Raw genomic sequence first — 20,509 nt, 5'->3', positions numbered from 1 at the left:
TGGACAGAGACCACACATGCTCAGAGTCTCCTGCAGCCTCTGCCTGCGGCGTCCACCCCAGAACATGAGCATTTCAAAGACCATCTGCCAGCTGTCCACTCTTGCATTTGGAGGAATTTCTTTTCTGAGGGCTCTGCCTCCTGTGACCATGACATATGTCTTTACTCTTGCATTTTTCCCTCTTTCCTTTCTTCCTTCCCCAGCAAGGTGGCTTTCTTTGTTAAAGCCAGCCCATGGGGAAAGCCCGGCCTGCTGAGTGCCCCTAAGGACATTCACAAAAGGGAATTACTGTGAGTGCTCTTGGCATGTGGTGCCCTCAGCCTGTTACAGGAAGCCATGTGTGAGGAACAAAGGGGACTGCTTCGTCTGTAAATTGGTGATTCCGACAACGGGATACTATGGTTTCTTTTTAAGTTTCCCAGAGCTTCCGGGCATAATCCCAGCAAGAATTGCCACGGCGCTGGCTTTGAGGAGCTGATGAGCACTGAGTAGATCAGTGGGCCGCACAATTCAGAGACTGTGCATATTGGGGGAGGATTTGGAAGCTTTACTGGACCCTCAAACACTACAGCACATTATGTCTAATATAGCAGTAATCATGTTATTGCAATCAGACTTTTTGAAAGCTTCACTTTTGGTGTCTATGATGGTGTTAAGTTTTTAAACTCATCTCATATGGACTCCTGTGAGTTGGGTCTTTTTAGCGTTCCCATCTTAGGGTTAGGGTTAAGGAAGCTGCCCGAATTTCATCTGCTGGAGAGAGGCAGTGACGGGGTGAGAATTTGTGCCTTGCCACCGTGTTGCCCCCTCCTGTAAACTCTTCCTGTTTAACACATCAGCAACATCACAGGTTGTTTGGAGACCTGTGTTGGGTTTGGAGGTCACTGAGAGATTTCTGTTCCATTCCTCACCTTGTGGGTGAACATGGAGGGAGAGAGGTATAAGGATCTTTGACCCAAGTTGCCCACTGTCAGCCCAGTAGAGCTCAGAGCAGAGGTTTTCCACCACTCAGAATCACAGTCTGATCGCCACCTAATTAATTTTACATTCAACCCTACAGCCTTTCATTTTAGCTGTGTGCTTTCAAATTTCCTATTTTTCTTTTTAAAAAATTTTTTTGCTCATTTTTATTTATTTATTTGAGAGTGACAGACAGAAAGAGACAGAGAGAGAGAGAGAGAGAATGGGCGCATCAGGGCCTCCAGCCACTGCAAACGAACTTCCGACGTGTGCGCCCCCTTGTGCATCTGGCTAACGTGGGTCCTGGGGAACTGAGACTCGAACAGGGGTCCTTAGGCTTCACAGGCAAGCGCTTAACCGCTAAGCCATCTCTCATATTTTTCTATCTGCAGGGGCAGGGGCCCACTCACCGAGCTTGTAAGTTTAAATGCACATCTGGAGGCCTGTGGTACTAATGGGAGATGAATCTCCGTATTGTTTGGGGGCAAATCTTCTGATGGGAATGTGGGCTCTGTGGCTGCAGGTCACTTGAATCATAGGGATAAAAGTGGGGAAGGGATCGGGTAAAGTTACCCCAAGGCCATGCAGTTTGGGCATCTCACAACATAAACGAAGAGTCCTACATCTTTGACCTTTGACCTCACCACTTCCCGTTCAGAGTAGAAAGCATGGCTGTCACTTACGCATGCCATGTACTGTGCTGATGGCTCTTAGCTCATGCTGCCTTCCTGGCCTGTATTAAGCCTCAATTGACCCTTCCAGTGAGGTTCTGCTGCCTACCCCTTCCGCACACGAGGAAATGGGTTTAAAAGAATGAAACCAACAGCTCAGGATAGCTCTGGACTTTACCTGAATCCAAGTGATCTAGGTGCCAGGGGTCCGTGGCTGAAGACATGGGGGACAGTGTCAGTGGGGAGGCCCCGCAATTGGACTCCACCAGTTCGCCCTGGATGTGCACGTGGGCCGAGACGTTTGTCTGCCTCAAAGCAGCCTTGAGTGGGGCGATGTGGTTGAACTGAACTCTGGAGAGGCAGCCTGTGAATCCAGGGGTGTTGTATTTGTGAATCTCTTGGTCGATTTTCCCTGTTTCTAGGAAGAAAAGAAAGAGAAAAATAAGAAACTGAAGCCAGTTGCAGGTTGCACACTGGAAAGGCAGACCAGTTTTGGAATGGTTGTGCTCAATGCTGTTAGGGGAGATGACATGTTCATGGTGTGCTATGCCTTAGGGCTGCAGAGCCTGCCCTTCACTTTGGCAGATTCTGTGTTACTAGAGAGCATGGGAGCAGGAGAATAAGGCTGAGTCTGAGAAAACAAAAGAATATTCCTAATCTAACTTTTCAGCTACTTGAGCATCTGCTGACAGCAACAGCGGCCCTTCTGCTTTTTTTTTTTTTTTTTAAACTTGTTTCTGGTCTTCTTTGACTCTTTTAGACTGTTACTCAAAGGCCTCTGTTCAGACCTCATATTGCCTTTATATTTCTTATTTTATCCTGATTGTTTTGTTGAAAAGAAGGGAGGAAGGAACAGACACACACACACACACACACACACACACACACTTTTTTTTTCAACTTTAAAATATTTTTATTGACAATATCCATATATGTTTTATACATAATGTATTATGTTCATAATCCTCTCACTTCACTTGTCTTCTTCTCCTTACCCTTTCACCGAACCCCTTCTTGTGTCCAAATAACCCATCTTCTATTTTTATGTGATTTTTTTTTCTGTTTGCCCTCTTTCATCATCCATGATGACACACACACACTTTTTTGTAGCTGATAATTTGTTCCTCCCTCCCTCCCTCCCTCCCTCCCTCCCTCCCTCCCTCCCTCCCTCCCTCCCTCCCTCTCTCTCTCTCTCTCTCTCTGTCTTTCTTTCTTTCAGCATCCAATACTCTTGGAACCCCAAGGTTTATAGACCCCGGCTAGTATTGGATGAGGCGTTTGGAAGTCAGGAATCTTCCCAGTTCAGTCACAACACTCACAGATGTTTATAATCACCACCTTGCCCTTGTCTGTGAGTCAGCATCGGGGCCCCCCCCCCCAGCTCTCAGCTCAAGGGGAGTCTGACAGAGGCCTTCCCGATGTGCTCATGTGCGTTACTGCACCGTCACAACAATTTAAAGCACTGAGTATCTTTGTGGCACTTTGCCTCTATGCTTAGAACCCAGCAGAAACTAATGCTGATGGAGTCCTTAAAGGCTTAAGGCTGTCTGATCCTAGAGCCTCTAAACCAGATTTTCTGAGCTGAAAAACAAACCCTGTGTTTGTGAGCAATGTCAAAGCCCACGCTACACTAGAGAATCTATGTGCCTGGGGTTCTGGAATGTGGTGCAGGAGAGGGAGCACCAGATCAAGCTCTGGGGGATGGAAGGTGAACTCCAGGCTGACGTTCAGGGAACTTGGAATCTGCTGGGGCCAGAGGTGGAAGCTAGTTTGGGAAATGCTGTGTCAAGGTGTTTGTCTTCCTCCCTCCCTTCCTCAATCTATCCTTCCCTCCCTCTCTCCCTCCCTCCCTCCCTCCCTCCCTCCCTCCCTCCCTCCCTCCCTCCCTTCCTTCTTTCCTTCCTTCCTTCCTTTCTCCTTTTCTTCCTTTTATGAGAGAGAGAGGGAGGGAGGGAGGGAGAGAGAGAGAGAGAGAGAGAGAGAGAGAGAGCATATGGGTGCACCGGGGCCTCTGGCCACTGAGTGATCCCAGCCTGCGGTTGTTTGTATTTCCATAGAAATGTGAAGGTACTGCAGAGAACCTTGGCGGGAACTGTAGTGGAGAGATCGAGTCACTGTGTAGCAACCGCTCTGAGCAAGTGCAGGCACCCAGTCTTCTTTATGCCATCCAGCTGAAGCAGGGTCACGACAGTGAGCTGGATAGGGTGTGCTCTGCTGCTCCCCTGGACTTGTCCATCTGGGCCAAAGCTGTGTTCTCTCTTTGGAGATTTATGTAGGGAACTTCTCTTTTCCTTTAATTTTTTTTTTTTTTTTTTTTTTTTTGGTTTTTCAAAGTAGGGTCTCACTCTAGCCTAGGCTGATGAGGAATTCACTGTGTAGTCTCAGGGTGGCCTCGAACTCATGGTGATCCTCCTACCTACCTCTGCCTCCCAAGTGCTGGGATTAAAGGTGTGAGCCAGCATGCCCGGCTTTTTTTCTTTATTTTTTAAAAAAATATTTAAAAAACATTTTATTTTTATTTATTTGACAGAGGAAGAGGAAGAGGGAGAGAGAGAGAGAGAGAGAGAGAGAGAGAGAGAGAGAGAGAGAGAGAGACAGAGAGGGGGAATGGTCGTACCAAGGCCTCCAGTCACTGCAAACGAACTCCAGACACATGCGCCCCCTTGTGCATCTGGCTAACATGTGTCCTGGGGAATAGAACCTGGGTCCTTTGGCTTTGCAGGCAAACACCTTAACCACTAAGCCATCCCTCCAGTCCATTTTTTAAAAAAAATTATTTATTTCACATGATCACTGACACAGCTTCCTAGACTTCCATACCCCAGAAAGTGAACAGTTTCAAAGCTGTATTTATCTGAGGGTCTTCATCTAACCTTCTTAAAAGAGCCTAGTCTCATGGCATATCTATTTTAGCACATCTAAGTTTATTATGATTAAATTATGTTAATCTGCAAGATAGGTTGGATGTCTCATACTAGAACCAAACATTAAACTACCATTTACTGCAATGCACTACTTTCTGCAGAGGGACATCTTGGCCAAAGCATCCCTGGGCGAAGTTGCTCTACAGAATGCAGAGGTCAGACATGCAGTGTAGTCAGTCGCTTCTGGAATTAAATCCTCAAGTGACAATTAGTCCTTTCACAGCTTATGTTCACAGTAATATGAGTTATGGAAAATAGCCTACTTATAATACCATCGTCATTTTGGTTCAAACCTTAAGTGCAGTCAGTGCTTGTGAGGGTCCTGTAGGAGAGGGAGCAAGTGCATTAATCGTGCATTAGTGTGCTTTCCCTGCTCTCTCCCTTTCAGTCCCCGCATACTGAGTGACAGGCAGGAGTGTCAGGGGATGTGAGAAGAGAAGAGGGGTCTGGCTAGGAATCATGGGAGGAAGCAAAGCTACACTGAGGACAGAAGGTTCTGGTACCTGGGGGACATGTAGAAACATTCCCCCCCCCCCCTTAGCAACATCCAGAGATTTCCACCAGAGATTTCTCACTTAAATATATTTTTATTTATTTATTTGAAAGAAGGAAAAAGGAAGGGAAAGAGAGAGAGGGAGAAAGAATGGGCATGCCAGGGCCTCTAGTCACTACAAATGAACTCCAGACACATGCACCACCTTGTGCATCTGGCTTATGTGGGTCCTGAGGAATTGAGTCTGGGTTCTTTGGCTTTGCAGGCAAGTGCTTTAACTGCTAAGCCCCCAGATTTCTCACTTAAATGCACTTACACCTTCTTGAGTAGCCCATGGGTTTTCTTCACTAAGTGATTTTATTAGTATTTAGACCTTTTAGTTTTCTACTAATATTCTTTTTGATTTTTTGAGTGGGAGTTGTATGATAGTATGAAATGAAAATGCAATTATTTATTTTTTTATGAAATAAAGTAAAAGATCTTTTAAGAAAGATTGTATTATGACAGTAAGACTTGACATTTAATAGCTATCTGCTTTGTGACCTTGTCTATGTAGTCTCCTTCTTAGGATCTGTGGGGCCCTGGACAACCATCTCTGGTGACAGCACAAGTGGATTCAAAATTGTTTCACAGACACCCCAAAATTCTATCTGTTCCCCTGTTCCTTTGTTCTTCTCTAGGGTGGACTGTATCCCACTGGTGACACCAGAAGTGATTTTAGGTAACTTATGTCTAGGACTAATCACTGGGTGAAGATGTTAGTTCCTTTTCAAGTTTCAGTCAGTTTTTCAAAAAGAGGGTTGCAGGTGAACTCAGCTGCCGTTTTTACTATGCTAATACTTGCTCTCCCCCCCACCCTTTTAATACTTATTTATTTACTTTAGAAAGCAAGAGAGAGAAAGAGGGAAAGAGAGAGAGAGAGAGAGAGAGAAAGAGAGAGAGAGAGGAGGGGAGAATAGGTGCACCAGGGCCTCCAGCCACTACAAACAAACTCCAGATGCATGTGCCACCTTGTGCATCTGGCTTACATGGATCCTGGGGAATGGAACTGAGGTCCTTTGCAAATGCCATGACCACTAAGCCATCTCACCAGCTCCTATTTTCCCTTTTTAACAAAGAGAGAACAGACTTCAGACTGGGATGTCTCAGCAGGCCATGGTACCAAATTTCATTGCATTTCCTTACTATACACTTTACCACACTCCACTGTGATAGCCAGCAATGTGGGTTACTCGTAGTACTTTTGCGGCAACATTTGATTTTGTTTTACTTATGCAGGATTGGGAACTAGGATAAGCCATTTATTCCTCTAGCCCACTCGGCTCCTGTCCATACATCTTTCATGGTAGTATTAAGCAATTTAATTAAATTTTTCTATAACAACCTTTTTCTTTTTATAAAAGTTAAGTAGGGGCTGGCGAGATGGCTTAGCAGTTAAGGTATATGCCTGCAAAGCCTAAGGACCCAGGTTCGATTCTCCAGGTCCCACGTAAGCCAGATGCACATGGTAGCGCATGTGTCTGGAGTACGTTTGCAGTGGCTAGAGGCTCTGGCATGCCCATTCTCACTCTCTCTCTCCTTCACCTCTCTCTCTGTCTCAAGTAAATAAATTTTAAAAAAGGTTAAGTAAAAATGGGGGGTCAAGTTAAAAGAAAATATAAGTAATTACTACTAAAGATAGTCACCAGAAATGGTGCTATAACTGCAAACATCAAAAATTAGTACACTCTGGCTGGGGAAGTGGTTGAGCGGTTAAGGCATTTGCCTGCGAAGCCTAAGGACCCTGGTTCAATTCCCCAGGACCTATATAAGCCAGATGCACAAGGGGACGCATGCATCTGGAGTTCGTCTGCAGTGGCTGGAGGCCCTGGCATGCCTATTCTCTCTTTCTCTCTATCTGCCTCTCCTCTCTCACTCTATCTTAAATAAATAAATAAATAAATGTTTTTTAAAAATTAGGACACTGGTCCTTGAATGAATATTGTTGGGGGAACAGTGTTGAGGACAAACTTGCTCAAGTTCTTCCACACTCTTCCGGTCTCACTTTATGAATGGCTGTTTCAGGTAGACTCCATCCTCCTCCCTCCACCCCGCTCGGAACCTGTCATCGTCCATCACTTTGGAACACACAGGCCCCAGGCCTTCAGAAAGTGAGCTCGAAGAGGCTTCCTCCCACATTCTGCTCCTGCTCTAGCCACCGAGACCAGGCACGTTTCTTCCCTCTTTGGGTGGGCCAAACACCTGCCTTTGTGCCTCTGCTAATGTAAAGCTTCCTTGAGCGCCAGAAGTAACTGTCACTTCTCTGTGCTTCCCAAAAGTCTACAAAATAACGTCTTTCACAAAGTAATCCCCTGGTGACGGCAGGAGTGAGTATAACTGAACCATGTATTAAGTAGTCTGTCATTGAGGGCATGGGTGTGTGGATGGATTCAAGCCCTGTGGAAGCTCAGGCACCCTCCAGCACACTGGGGTCAAGATCTGCTTGTCAGCTTCACAGGAGGCAGGGTGGGGAACATGGCCTTGAAAGTGGCCCCAGAAGCAGCATCTTTAGAGCCAACAGATAACTGTGATTATTTACGGAAGTACCAGTATCAGGAAATCTGCCTTTCTCACTGACAGTGGGCCTATCTTTCATAAAACTGCACTGTGCTAAAACTGACCCATGTGGATTATTGCCACGTGTCCACGGCTGTCTGCACCCTGCACAGGCCTGAAGTATGGGCCAGGGATTTGGTGGACTAAGGAGGACATGGGTTTGCAATCATTGCCTGGGTAAAGTTTTTAATAGTTCTTGTGGAATCAGGCTGAATGAGATTGTAGAGTGGTCGCTGATGAGCATGCACAATCATGGCAAGGGTGATGCCAAGCCAGACCCCCCCCCCCCCAGTGGTGGTACCCAGTGTCTGGGCCGAGCATCTGGGTCCATTGAAAGAGAGAAGAGCTACAGGTAGGTTCATTGGGTTAAATACGGTTCCCTCATTTTTATCCCTATTTGGCTACAGATGGGCAGGAGCCCCAGTGGGCTAGTGGAATAAATGGCTTACCCCAACTCCCAATCCTAAGCAAGCAAAACAAAATCAAATAAACCTCATTCTTCAGTTCTAATGCGACCAAACAATAGAGCGCAAGCAGGGAAACTGCCTCTAGGTTCCAGGTCAGGCACACGCTTCTTGACATTCTGTCTGAGAGATTGGCTGACTTTCAGGAGCTGCACGGCCAGAATTAAATTCATTCGTGTAATTGATGTGTAACATTATCTACTATGACACTAATAAAATTTCATCATCATTATTAGATGCTTTGCTCTCTCATAACAGGAGATGGGGCTAAAATATGCAGGTAGACTTTAGATAGCTCGTGACCGGTGACATGCGCTGAGTCAGTGACAAAGAGGCTCTTCTATACCCTGCCTGCCACATTTGAACCTGTGAATCCTTTTCTAAGGATTGACAAAACTAAATTGTTTTGTTTTTTCAGAGGTAATAATACTAAATGCTTTCATGTGATGTTAGCTTACTGTACTAGTTTCTAAAAATGTATGACATTTTTATGTGTGTCCTCTTATCATAGTTCCTGAGCTTCTGGAGACACTCAATAGGCTGAAATTGCCATTCTCATTCCTAAAAGGTAGCTGGAAACAGAAAGCTTATGATCACTGGGAATTTTGTGATACAGTTCTCACTACACAGCATCAAAAGTACACTGGTGCACAGGAGAAAATATGACTCTTTAGATGATTCCAGACACCTGACATTTGCAGTTATGTAGACACATATCTGAAAGATGGATTTTCCACCTTTTTTTTTTCCCCTGGATATTTCAAGTCTTCAGATGTAAGCTGGTGAGCTTGGAAGGAGCTGGTGCCCTGTCCCACAGCCTTAGGGACTCTGTTCTATTGATGGGATTTTCAGAGGTAAGAAAAAAACAAAAACAAAAAACAAAAACAGGCTCTGTTGGAAGTAACATGACCTTTCAGAAACAGGGATATATCTGTCAGTCACACAACAGACTGTGATTCCTTGAGAAATGCAGGGTCAATGTTGCCTCGAAGCACCTTAGTCAATGTAAGCTAAGGGTCCTTACTTTTTGCTACTGCAAAATAGAGTCCTGATGCACGGCGTGCTTCCTGTGAGCTGGAAATGAACATTCCTGCTTCTTGCTAAGGGGGATTTACTTCACTTTTGCTTTTGTATTACTTTTTAGTTTATTCTTTATTTATAACTGTGCTTACCTTTGGTTAGACCTCTCCCCCTTGCCTACCCCTTTACCCGGCTTTCACTCTCTCATCCCCAGCACGCCCCCTCCGACTTTCATGTCACTTACAGCTGCCACCTCCCTTACCCTCCTCTTTCGACACTTCTTTCCCTATGGGTTTCTTTCTGGTTCTCTGGTATCTACATACTCTCTCTTCTCCTACTGCAACACACATGCACAAAGCTTCTAAGCTAGGACCCCTGTAGGAAAGGGAACATGTGGTGTTTGTTTTTCTATACTTGGGTTACCCTGCTTAATATAATATTTTCCAGTTCTATTCATTTTCTGGAAAATCTCATAGTTCTATTTTTCTTAATGGCTAAATAGAATTCCATTGTATATATGTGCCACAATTTTGCTATCCAGTCCTCATGCTGTTGCCTTTTTAAATTATGAATACCAGAAATAGAGCACCATGAACAAAACTGTCAAGTTGCAATATAGAGCAAAACAAAATTCCTGTGTGTGTGTGTGTGTGTGTGTGTGTGTGTGTGTTTCTCTGTGGTTCTTTTAGGCTTTAGAAATCTCTCGGGGTGGAGAGATTGCTTAGTGGTTAAGTGCTTGCCTGTGAAGCCTAAGGACCCTAAGGTTCAAGGCTCGATTCCCCAGGACCCACATTAGCCAGATACACAAGGGGGCGCACGCATCTGGAGTTTGTTTGCAGTGGCTGGAGGCCCTGGTGCACTCATTCTCTCTCTCTCTCTCTCTGCCTCTTTCAAATAAATAAATAAAAAATAAACAAAAAAAATTTAAAAAAAGTTACATTCGACTGTAGTTGACACATATGAAATGGAGTTTGATTTTCTAGTATTTTCCCTTATTCCTCCAGGTCATTGAAGGTATTCCATTAGGTCAAGTAGGGTCCCTTAAGGTGAACTCCTCCAGAAACAGGGGAACATGGGACATTTGGAAAGGAAGGTGTTGGCTTCATGCATTTCATTAACAACATGAAGAAGTCTAGGCTGGGAAATGATAGTTGGATAACAAGCTTTTGTATTCACAGATGATGTTAAGTTGAACGATTCAGTGAAGTGAAAAGTGGTTTATTTCCTTTGTTCTCACTGTATTGTAATTCCTGTCTCAGGAGGCCTCAAAGCTATCTTATTCAAGAAAGATTAAAAACAACAACAAAAAAGAAAACCTTTGAGGACTAAGATTGCCTGAAAGTGCAAACATCAGAGTGTTGGAAATGGATGCTGAGGTCAGAACTGAAAGTAGTGGTTTTCCCAGGCACACATAGAAAGGTTGGGAGGGGCTGTTTCCATGAAGTATTCTAGGGGGTGTTCCCTTCACTTTCTCTCCACATTACATAATTATCACATGAAAGAATTCAGATAGCGGGATATTGTCATAGGAAATGAGGTTCAGAAGACAAAGTTAAATACTTGAGGGCTGGAGAGATTACTTAGTGGTTAAGGCACTTGCCTGCAAAGCCTGAGGACACAGGTTCGATTCTCCAGTACCCAAGTAAGCCAAATGCACAAGGTGGTGCATGCATGTGGAGTTTGTTTGCAGTGGCTAGAGGCCCTGGTGTGCCCATTCTCTCTCTCTACCTGCCTCTCTTTTACAAATAAATAAAAAAATAAAATATTAAAAGAAACAAAACTTAAGACCGAACTTGAAGTCCCAGTGGATGGATTATCCTTTTTATAACATGGATGTGGTCCTTTCAGAGGCCCTGCTGTCCTAGCTGAGCCAACCTTAAACTATAACTTAACCTTCTTCTTTAATTTTTCTAAATTAAAAAAAAATTTTGAGGCAAGCTCAACAGACTGGCCTTCCCCACTCCCCAAATATGAAAGAGCAAGAGAGAAAGAGAGAGAGAGAGAGAGAGAGAGAGAGAGAGAGAGAGAGAGAGAGAGAGAGAGAATTGGCATGCCAGGGCCTCCAGCCAGTACAATCAAACTCCAGCTGCATGCATTACCTTGTGCGCATGTGTGAACTTACACTTGCCTCACCTTTGTGCATCTGGCTTACGTGGGATCTGGAGAGACAAACATGGGACCTTAGGCTTCACAGGCAAGTGCTTTAACTGCTAAGCCATGTCTCCATCCCACTTTACCTTCTTTTAATCTATGTACCTTCCTGCCTCCCCTCAATTTCTACCCTTGTCCTAAGCAGGAGCAGGAGCAGGAGCAGGGTGTCAGGGTAGAACAGTCCCTCCCCCTGGAGACCAGAGGCCTTCTTTTCTTCCCACTCTCCATTGCTGCCCTGGCTTTAGCATGTAGGCTGAGTCAGTGGCATGGAACTTTCCCACTCCTGGCAAAAACTTATAAAAATAAGAAGGTTCCTTTGTTCTTTGGATTACCAGAGTCGCTCAGCCTCTCTCTGTCTCCCTCTCTGGCTTTAGACCCAATTATGTCCAGCCTTTGTCATGGGGCTATAACTTACCTAATAAAGCTTTAATTCTAAGGGGGCATTTCATCTCCGCTGTCTCTCATTGAACCAGTGTGCTCTTCCATTTCTCTCCTCTCATAATATTGCCAGTCACTTAAATCTGAGCATTACAGTTGCAACCACCCTTGCTGTCACCAAGAAAAAGAACCCAGAGATAAGCCATCAGAAATCTGGGACATAAAAGTGGGTTTCTGTTTGAATTAAGAACAGAATGGATTCTAGCCTATATCCTGGGAATCAATTTCTCAGGTTCTCCGCTAGATTGGTGTTGCAGTCAGCTTCCCATTGCTGAACAAACATTTGACCAAAAGCAGCTTATAGGATAGAAGGTTTTGTTTTAGGCTTACAAATTCCAGGGCAACAACATCAATAGCAGAACAAGCTGGCTCATTTCCAAAGATCCAAGCAGAGAGACACCATCAAACAACCAGAAAACACCAAAAGGTACAAACATGTACAGATCCAAAACTTTTCTCCATACCTTAGGGCTGGACTTAAGATCTGCCCCCAAACACACCTGAGGGCTGGACTCCAAGATACACCCCTAGTGAATGCCCCCTGTAGCAGGGATCAGATTGGCCTACTATGGGCTCAAGTTTCAAGCTCAATGTTAATGAAATACCTGAATCTATGGGGACTATGGTGGTTTGATTCAGGTGTCCCCATAAACTTAGGTATTCTGAATGCTAGGTTCCCAGCTGATGGAGATTTGGGAATTAATACCTCCTGGAGGCAGTGTATTGTTGGGAATGGGCTTATGGGTATTTTAGCCAGCTCGTCCTTGCTAGTGTTGGGCATACTCCCCTGTTGCTATTGTCTATCTTATGTTGGCCAGGGGGTGATGTCCACCCTCTGCTCATGCCATTGTTTTCCCCTGCCATTATGGAGCTTCCTCTAGAGCCTGTAAGCCAAAATAAACCCTTTTTTCCACAAGCTGCTCTTGGTTGGGTGATTTCTGCTAGAAAGTGAACCTGACTGCAACGGGGACATGCATTCAAGCTACCACAATTGGCTAGTAAGTGCAAGGTAGTGTTTGGTTAATGTTGTAGACAGCTTCACAATGCTAGAATGAACATCCAAACCAGACACTGTTTATGGGAGGAAGGGATTTATTTCAAGCATATAGATCCAGGGGCAAGTTCCTTCACTGATAGAAGAGGCTGCTTCCATATGACTGAGCAGAGAGAAACCACCATGAGCCAGCAAGCACCAAAAAGCAGCAAGCAGCAGGGACCCCACCAGAGCACAAACCTCTCTGCAAACCTCTCTGCTCCTCCTCCTGATTAGGAAAAGGGAAGCAATTGAGGGGAGGCAGGAAGGGAATTGAGATCCACCCCCAAACATACCTCTGGGCTGGGTCCCAGGATCCACCCCCCAGTGACACCTGATCCAGTTAGGTGGCTAAAGACCTAAGCTATAAGCTTTAGTAAGACACCCGAGACTATTGGGGGACATGTAGTCAAACCACCACAGTTCAGGATGAGAGATCACTGGATATGACTGCAGTAGTGAGCTGCAGTGTGTGCAGTGACCTGCCCTTACACATAAACAGGTAAAGAAAATAGAAGGGACCAGGCATTCAGTGTGGAGAAGACACAGTGTTGTGTAGCTATTTCCTCTGGATTGACAGATTCACTCCTGGAAGAAAAGAAGGGAGGTTCACAACCCTCAGGAAGCTCAGGAAACTTGGAAAGCTCAGATAGCTCATGGGATTTATAAGTCCCACTCCATGGCAGAGAATTTATGCCTGGTACTGAAAACCTGGTGAAAAGCCTATGGCTAGGAAGGTCATAAATCCTGTGTGTTGGGGAGAGGGCGCTGGGGCTGCTATAGTTGTTTGGTTAAATGAATATATTATGCCCACCAAACTGCCTTCTAATTATTTATGTTCATTCCCACATATTACTGTTGCTCTCATCTTCTCTACCCTGCCCTTCTGTGGGGAGGGGTTTTGGGGAGGAGGATTTAGGCTTCAGCCACAGAGACAAATCTCCTTTTGTGGGGCCCAACCACTTGGAGATACTCCCAAACACTGGGGGAGCCAGAGACTTATTGAGGCTCCATACATGGGTATCTTAGGTCGTTCCGTTCTGCCTGGAGTGGGGACTTCTGAGAGTGCCACTTAGAATGGGGAAGTACAGTGAGCTGGGGTGGAACTGGACCACTCATTTTCATTATGTCTTCCCCTTTAGAGTCACGTGGTTCTACAGACTTAGCACTTTTCATCAATTTTTACTTAAATTGCAGGTTCCCAAATGAGAATTTAAAAACAGCCTAGCAAGGGGCTGGGGAAATGGCTCAGTAAGTAAAGTGCTTTCAGTGCAAGTATGAAGACCTGGGTTTGGCTCATCAGGACCCATCTGGTGCATGCCTGTAATTCCAGTGCTGGGAGGCAGAGACAGGAAACCCTGGCTTGCTGGCTAGCATGTCTGGCTGGTTATATGAGCAACAGAAAATAAGGCAAAGAATGATTGAGGAAGACACTCAGCATTGATCTCTGGGTTCAACACCTGCTTGCATTCATGTGCATGTGCGTGTGTGTGTGTGTGCACACACACACACACACCCACCCCAAACAAAACAACAAATTCCCCCCAAACCAGTATAGCAAGCCTTCTTGTTTCTTGGAACTTAAAGCAAAGCTTATTCATTCACAGAATTTGAAGCTCTTTGAATAGGACACTATAAAGTTGACAGACACTGCAATAATATTCATTTAAAAGCAGATTCTATATGGGAATCCTAGTTTAGAACCTTTATATATGTGTGTTAGTGTGGTACAGAGAGTGTGTGGATGCCAGGAAACTACAGAGCAGCCAATGAAAGGGGAAAATAATGAGGCTTCGGGTGAGAAGGTAGGGAAGGCAGCAGATCTTAGGTAATATGAAAGTTGAAGGGGGATGCCAGGGGTGGAGGATGAAAGCAAGGTAGGGGGCAAGAAGATGAGGGAGAGAAGTGGTAAGGGGAAGGTTAACCAAAAGTGATGTGGGAGAGAGCCCTGTGGGATTAGAACTCTTACACAAACAGCTCACAAGTCTCAGGTTCTTATCCACATTAGCAAAAAATCGAGAATGAAGACTCAGAGAATGGTGAATGATGAGATTTAGTTTAGGGAGAGTTAAGAGAAAACAAAGCAGGCAGGTGCCCAGGAAAAAAGAAGTTCTCCCCCTTCCCTATGGGCTGGCAAGGGGAAGAAAACCATGAAAATCTCTCTCACAAAGGGAAAGGTCTCTCTCAGAAAAGAGGCCTCTGGGAAAGGGTCTCCCAGGCTCAGGACCACTTACATAAATGAAGATCTCAACTAATATGTGCCTCATTATCAGGTCAGGTGTATAGGAAGGAGCACAATTGGTCAGCAGGCCCAGGAGGCTGACTCTGAAAGGGCAAAATGGAGACAGAAATAAAAAGTTGATGCTCAGGGGCTGTTGCCTTTAAGCCGTCTTGGATGAGACTGGATCAGATGCAGAGTTCTGGTCCTGCCAGGGCAGGCAAGGTGGCATCCGTGTTTCTGTGGACCAGTCTCTAGTTAACGATGTGACAGGAAATGGATGTGTGTTAATAAAGGGCTTTAAAATAAACACCCCCCCCCCACCCAGAATATTGTTATCTTGCACTTCTGAAGGTCAGCTCTCTGGCACAGTTTTCACAGATCTAAAATCAGGCGTGGAAAATAAAAAAAAAAAAAATGAAAAGATAAATAATTAAAAGCAGATTGTCAGATGGTCTGGTGACTTAACCAAAACTTGCTTCAATTAGCTAAAGCCTGCACAAAGAGTTTTCAGAAGCTGGAAGACCCGTCTCCGCGTAAAGGGCCGGGGTCTGAATGGCCACCCTGAGCCGCCTGCTTTGTCCCTGCGGCCTGACTCCTTTCTATTATTCCCGAACCACGAATGGCACCTCATAGTGAAGTAATGAAATAATAGTACCGGCAAAAAGCACTGGCAACATTTCTCACAAACCCGTGATCTGTACTTGATAACATAATAGCTAACGATTCATTGCTTTATTACGGTGTGTATTAGAGGCATGCTTGGCATTTCATTTTATTTGATTTTAAATGTCTTTTTAAAAAATACTAGCTGACTCTATTGCTGCTGTTCACTTATTTATTATTTATTTGTAAGCAGAGAGAGATAGATAGATGAGAGACAGACAGAATGGGCCATGCCAGGAATTCCAGCCCACAAATGGACTCCAGATGCATGCAACACTTTGTGCATTTGGCTTTATGTGGGTACAGGGGAATCAAATTTGGGTCTTTAGGCCCTGCAGGTAAGTGCCTTAACCACTGAGCCATCTCCCCAACCCTGTTATTTATTTTTTAGGACAGGGTCTCACTTTAGTCCAGGCTGACCTTGAACTCATGATAATCCCTAAGATTGTCATGACCTAAGACCTAAGATACCCAATCCCTTTATCTTAGCCTCTCAAGGTTTAAGATACCACACTCAGCATGCTTAGCATTTTAAACACAGTGTCTTATTAATATGCACATTGGCTTTTTATAGCAGGTAAAATTTTGGACCCATTTTAACTGACATTTTGTATATGTACATATGTGTGTGTGTATATATATATATATATATATATGTATATATATATGTATGTATGTATGTATGTATGTATGTATGTATGTATATATATTACTATTTATGTATGTGGAATGAGTGTTTTTAGTATGTGTGTACCATGGTGGGGTGTTGGCACTCTTCCTTTACCTTGTTTGAGATGGGGCAGGGCCTGTGTGTGCTGAGAATCCAAATTCTAGTCGGCAGGCTTGTGGAACAAGTGCCGTTAGCCACCGAGCCATCTCCTCAACCCCTTGACTGATGCTTTTTGATGTTGGGGAACTTCTGCAGAATCACATTATCTAGGAAGAGCCAGTGTACGAACCTAGAAATGTGCTTCTAATGCTGCCGTCTTATCCAGCATTCTGCCAGTGGACACACTGATCCAGCTGCTTAGAGACCACAGTAGGTCTGGGAAGAACCAACTGGTTCTCTTAAAGTTCGGAGCTTCCACGAACTTCCAGGAACCCTCTGTGGATTTATTTGCTTTTCATCACTAATACCAAACTCAGCTGTAATTGCTGCTTCCACCCCAACTTTCAGAAAATCCACCCTTAACTGAAGGTCTGTCCTCATGCCAGTTGTTAATGACTCCTTAGGGAGCTAGTCAGAATGATTCAAAGTCCAAGGACAGGGAGGAAAGAAAAGTCTGATGTGAGCCAGACATGGAGCCTGCAGCTCTCTCAATTTACCTAAATTGAGTCCCTTTGAGAGAGTGGTTTAGCAGTCTGTTGATTTTCATTTTACTTTTAGCATAAGCCAGGGGCTCTTTCAGAACCCCCTCCTCAGAGGCATTCATTTTCAGCTCCCATGGTGCTGGCTGCCCACTTATTTCCCCAGCTGGGCTCCCGGTTCTGCTCCTGTCATTATCTCCACACTTCTAGCTGTCTGCGCATGTTGACAGTTCTTCTACCTCCATTTCCAAAGGTGCAAATTACAGTGGCTGCAACACCTTGGAGGAAATGCATTTTTTCCAGCACTGGGTGCTTTGTTTCCTAGCAGGTTAGAGCATGAAGTGCTTCCTGGGGCAATTGCATTACTCTCTCCTCTGGAAGGTGTTCTTGTGACGTCTGGGCATCTTGCAGAAATGAATCCACCTGACAAAGCCTTTCTATTTTTTGTATAGTGGAGGATTTGCTTCTTTTGCTGCATTTTGATATTCTGGTGGAAAAGTGGATCCTTTATAAGCAAATGAGACCCAATATTGGAGTTGAGAGTACTTTCACAGGCCAGATGCATTTTTCTCTTCAAGGATGTCTTACTCCTTAAAAATATTTTTAAAATCTCTCTGTCTCTCATAAAAAAATTAAATAAAATAAAAATTTACTTTAGGGCTGCAGAGGTGGATTAGAGGTTAAGGTGCTTGCCTGTGAAGCTGAAGGACCCAGGTTCGACTTCCCAGAACCCACGTAAGCCAGATGCACAAGATGACATTTGCGCACAGGGGCACAAATGCGCCCAAGGTGGCACATGCGTCTGGAATTCTATTGCAGTGGCTATGGGCTCTGGTGTGCCTCTCAGTCTCTCTCACTCTCTTTTATTAAACAATAAAATAAAAATATCTTTAAAGTGATATGTGAAGGTGGTGTCAGTGTAAAGATAAATATAATGTCATATGTTGAAACATGCTTCCTTCAGTCTTCATTGACTTCTGAAAAAAATTTTTTTTTTCATTTACTTGTGATTTTTAAAGAAGTTAAGACATCTATTTTAGAAGACCCTAAAAGTACTATGGGCTCTGGACGTTGTATTTCTTTAATGGGCTTCTTGGCCCCCAACAACTATATTTGATAGCTTGTCTTGATGGCCAGGGGCTTGCGTTAGAGCAGGAGCCTGGACCTCATAAATCAGGTCATGCCCCCTGCAACCTTCCCGTCTGCAGAGAGTTGATGAGATCTCTATTGTGATGAGTAGAGCACACAGGCCCAAGGCCAGGTGGGCAAGGCCAGCCCTCTGCCGCCTGAGCAGAGGCAACCTTGAATTTTAACTTGACTCTCACTTAGTGTCTTACCGCCTCAGTCCCCACCCCCGCTGTAAACTGGACAGATGGCCCCTCCCACTTAGCGACACTGAAGGACCAGAGACCTTCTTTTTCTCCCACTCTCTCCTCCCCTGCCTCTGTGAGTTCTCTTAGGTACCCTGTGTCCAGACCATTGCTTTGTTCTTTGCATTTCCTGAGCCCCTCTTTCTCCATGGCTTCAGGACCTCCCTGTGCTTCCTGTGGCATGGTATTACTACTCCCGTAATAAAGCTTTAATTCTAAAAGGGTGTTTCATGTCAGTGCCTCTCATTGAACAAGCCTGTTCTTCCTTTCTCTTCTACCTACCAGACTGGCAATATTGTTTTCTTATGGAGGCAACTAGAAAGTAAGCCTGGATCTTGTATTTTTTAATGGTCCAGAATTTATTTTTGTTGTTGGTGGTGAAAGGACTCACTCACTCCTGTCTTATGTGATAACGACTTCTACAACATGGCTACCTTCTGCAAGGGGAAACAGCAGCCAGAAACCTCTCGGCATACTTTCACTCCTAAAAATGCCATCTCTGCTGCTTCTGTCAGCTCTCTTTAATTCTGTGCAATTTTAAAGAGTAAAATAATCATCATCTTTTTTAAAAAAAATTATTTATTTATTTATTTATTTGAGAGCAACAGACACAGAGAGAAAGACAGATAGAGGGAGAGAGAGAGAGTGGGCGCGCCAGGGCTTCCAGCCTCTGCAAACGAACTCCAGACGCGTGTGCCCCCCTTGTGCATCTGGCTAACGCGGGACCTGGGGAATTGAGCCTCGAACCGGGGTCCTTAGGCTTCACAGGCAAGTGCTTAACCACTAAGCCATCTCTCCAGCCCATCATCTTTTTGAAAAGCCTAAGCCTTCTTTAGCTAGCCAGGATGCCACCTACAATTTGTGTAAGCTCTACCCAACATTCAGCCTTAGGTAAGATCCAGTGAAAAAATAGCACTTTGTAGCGAGACCAAAATAAAGTTCTAATACAAATCAACTTTCTGGTGGAATTCACTCATTCATCCATTCATACGGGGCTTTACTGAGTAGGCTATTACATGCAGGTGGGCATTTAATGTGGCAAAAGAAACCTTTTGGACTACATAACTAAAATTAGTGGAATACACGTGTGCTCTGACAGTCAGCTGCGCAGTAACATTGTTGAATGAATGGAGTAAATCAGAGGGCTGGCTCATTAGAGTCTGACAGCGAGGGAACTTCTGCTCTTTCCTGAAGGGAAACCCTAGTGCTCTCAAATGGCATTTCACTAGGGTAATTAAAGCCCCAAAAGGCCAGACTGGGGGAGATACTATTCTGAAGAGCAGGGGAGAGGACTCTCTGGAGATGACACTGATTCTAGTGGAGGAAAGCATGCGCTTAGGCAGCGGGAGAGCGTTCCAGGCCAGAAGGAAGAGTAACTGCGAAAGTCTGGAGGCAACGTGCAGCCGGGTGTGGTGGCGAGGTAGGAGGATTGCCATAAGTTCCAAGGCAGCCTGAGAATACAGAGTGAATTCCAGGTCAGCCCGGGCTAGAGTGAAATGTTACCTTGTAAAACAAAACAAAACAAAACAACCAAACAAAAAACAAAAAGAAAACACCACCACCACCAATAACAACAAAAAGAACCATATTAGCGTGTTTAAGATTCTCCCCAGAAGTTGAAATGTGGGGTCGCGGTGAGGTTGGGTCCTGCTTGCCCAGATACAGACTGACTTTTCAGCTTCCTCGATTTTCCCGTAAGACAGCCACCCCTGCCTGTGAATGGGGCAGAGCTAGCGCTGCCGTCCCCGCAGGGTGTGCTCAGCTCAGGCAGAGGAAGGATGCTGACTGAAACCACACTCTTTAATAAAATATGACAACATGTCCCCAAAAGCCATAGCACTTCAGCAGACACAAGCTAAGCCACCAGCCCAGGCACTAGAGAAAAGCTCTTTAAGGGTCCTCTAGTGGGTTGAATTGTGCCCTGCAAAAATTCCTAGTCTCTGTGAATATGATCTTTTGTGGTAATAGGATCTTTGCAGGTAAAGAAGTTAAATCAAGAACGTATTTGGTTAGGGAATGTCATAAGCAGTGACTAGAGTCCTAAGAAAAGGGGAGAGATGCTGACACACACAGGGAGGACACTTAGGGAAGACAAAGGTAGACATTGGGGTGAGGCTGTCATTATTCAAGAATGCCAAGAACTGCCAGCAACTACCAGAAGCACTAAGAGGCCACTTTCTTCCCCTCAAGAAGGACCC

At 44.8% G+C, this 20,509-nt stretch overlaps 1 protein-coding gene across 1 annotated transcript in view; it reads right to left on the bottom strand.

The window, feature by feature from the left end:
- Cntnap2 (contactin associated protein 2) overlaps positions 1-20,509 on the bottom strand; it is a 1,990,154-nt gene that overhangs the window by 28,330 nt on the left and 1,941,315 nt on the right. The window contains exon 22 of the mRNA XM_004661135.3: positions 1,810-2,049. Coding sequence (XP_004661192.1) covers positions 1,810-2,049 — 240 coding nt within the window. The remainder of the gene's footprint in view (positions 1-1,809; positions 2,050-20,509) is intronic.

Source organism: Jaculus jaculus, chromosome 10 (genome assembly GCF_020740685.1).
Source record: "Jaculus jaculus isolate mJacJac1 chromosome 10, mJacJac1.mat.Y.cur, whole genome shotgun sequence".
NCBI lineage: Eukaryota > Metazoa > Chordata > Mammalia > Rodentia > Dipodidae > Jaculus > Jaculus jaculus.
This window is presented reverse-complemented; position numbering and strand designations above follow the sequence as displayed.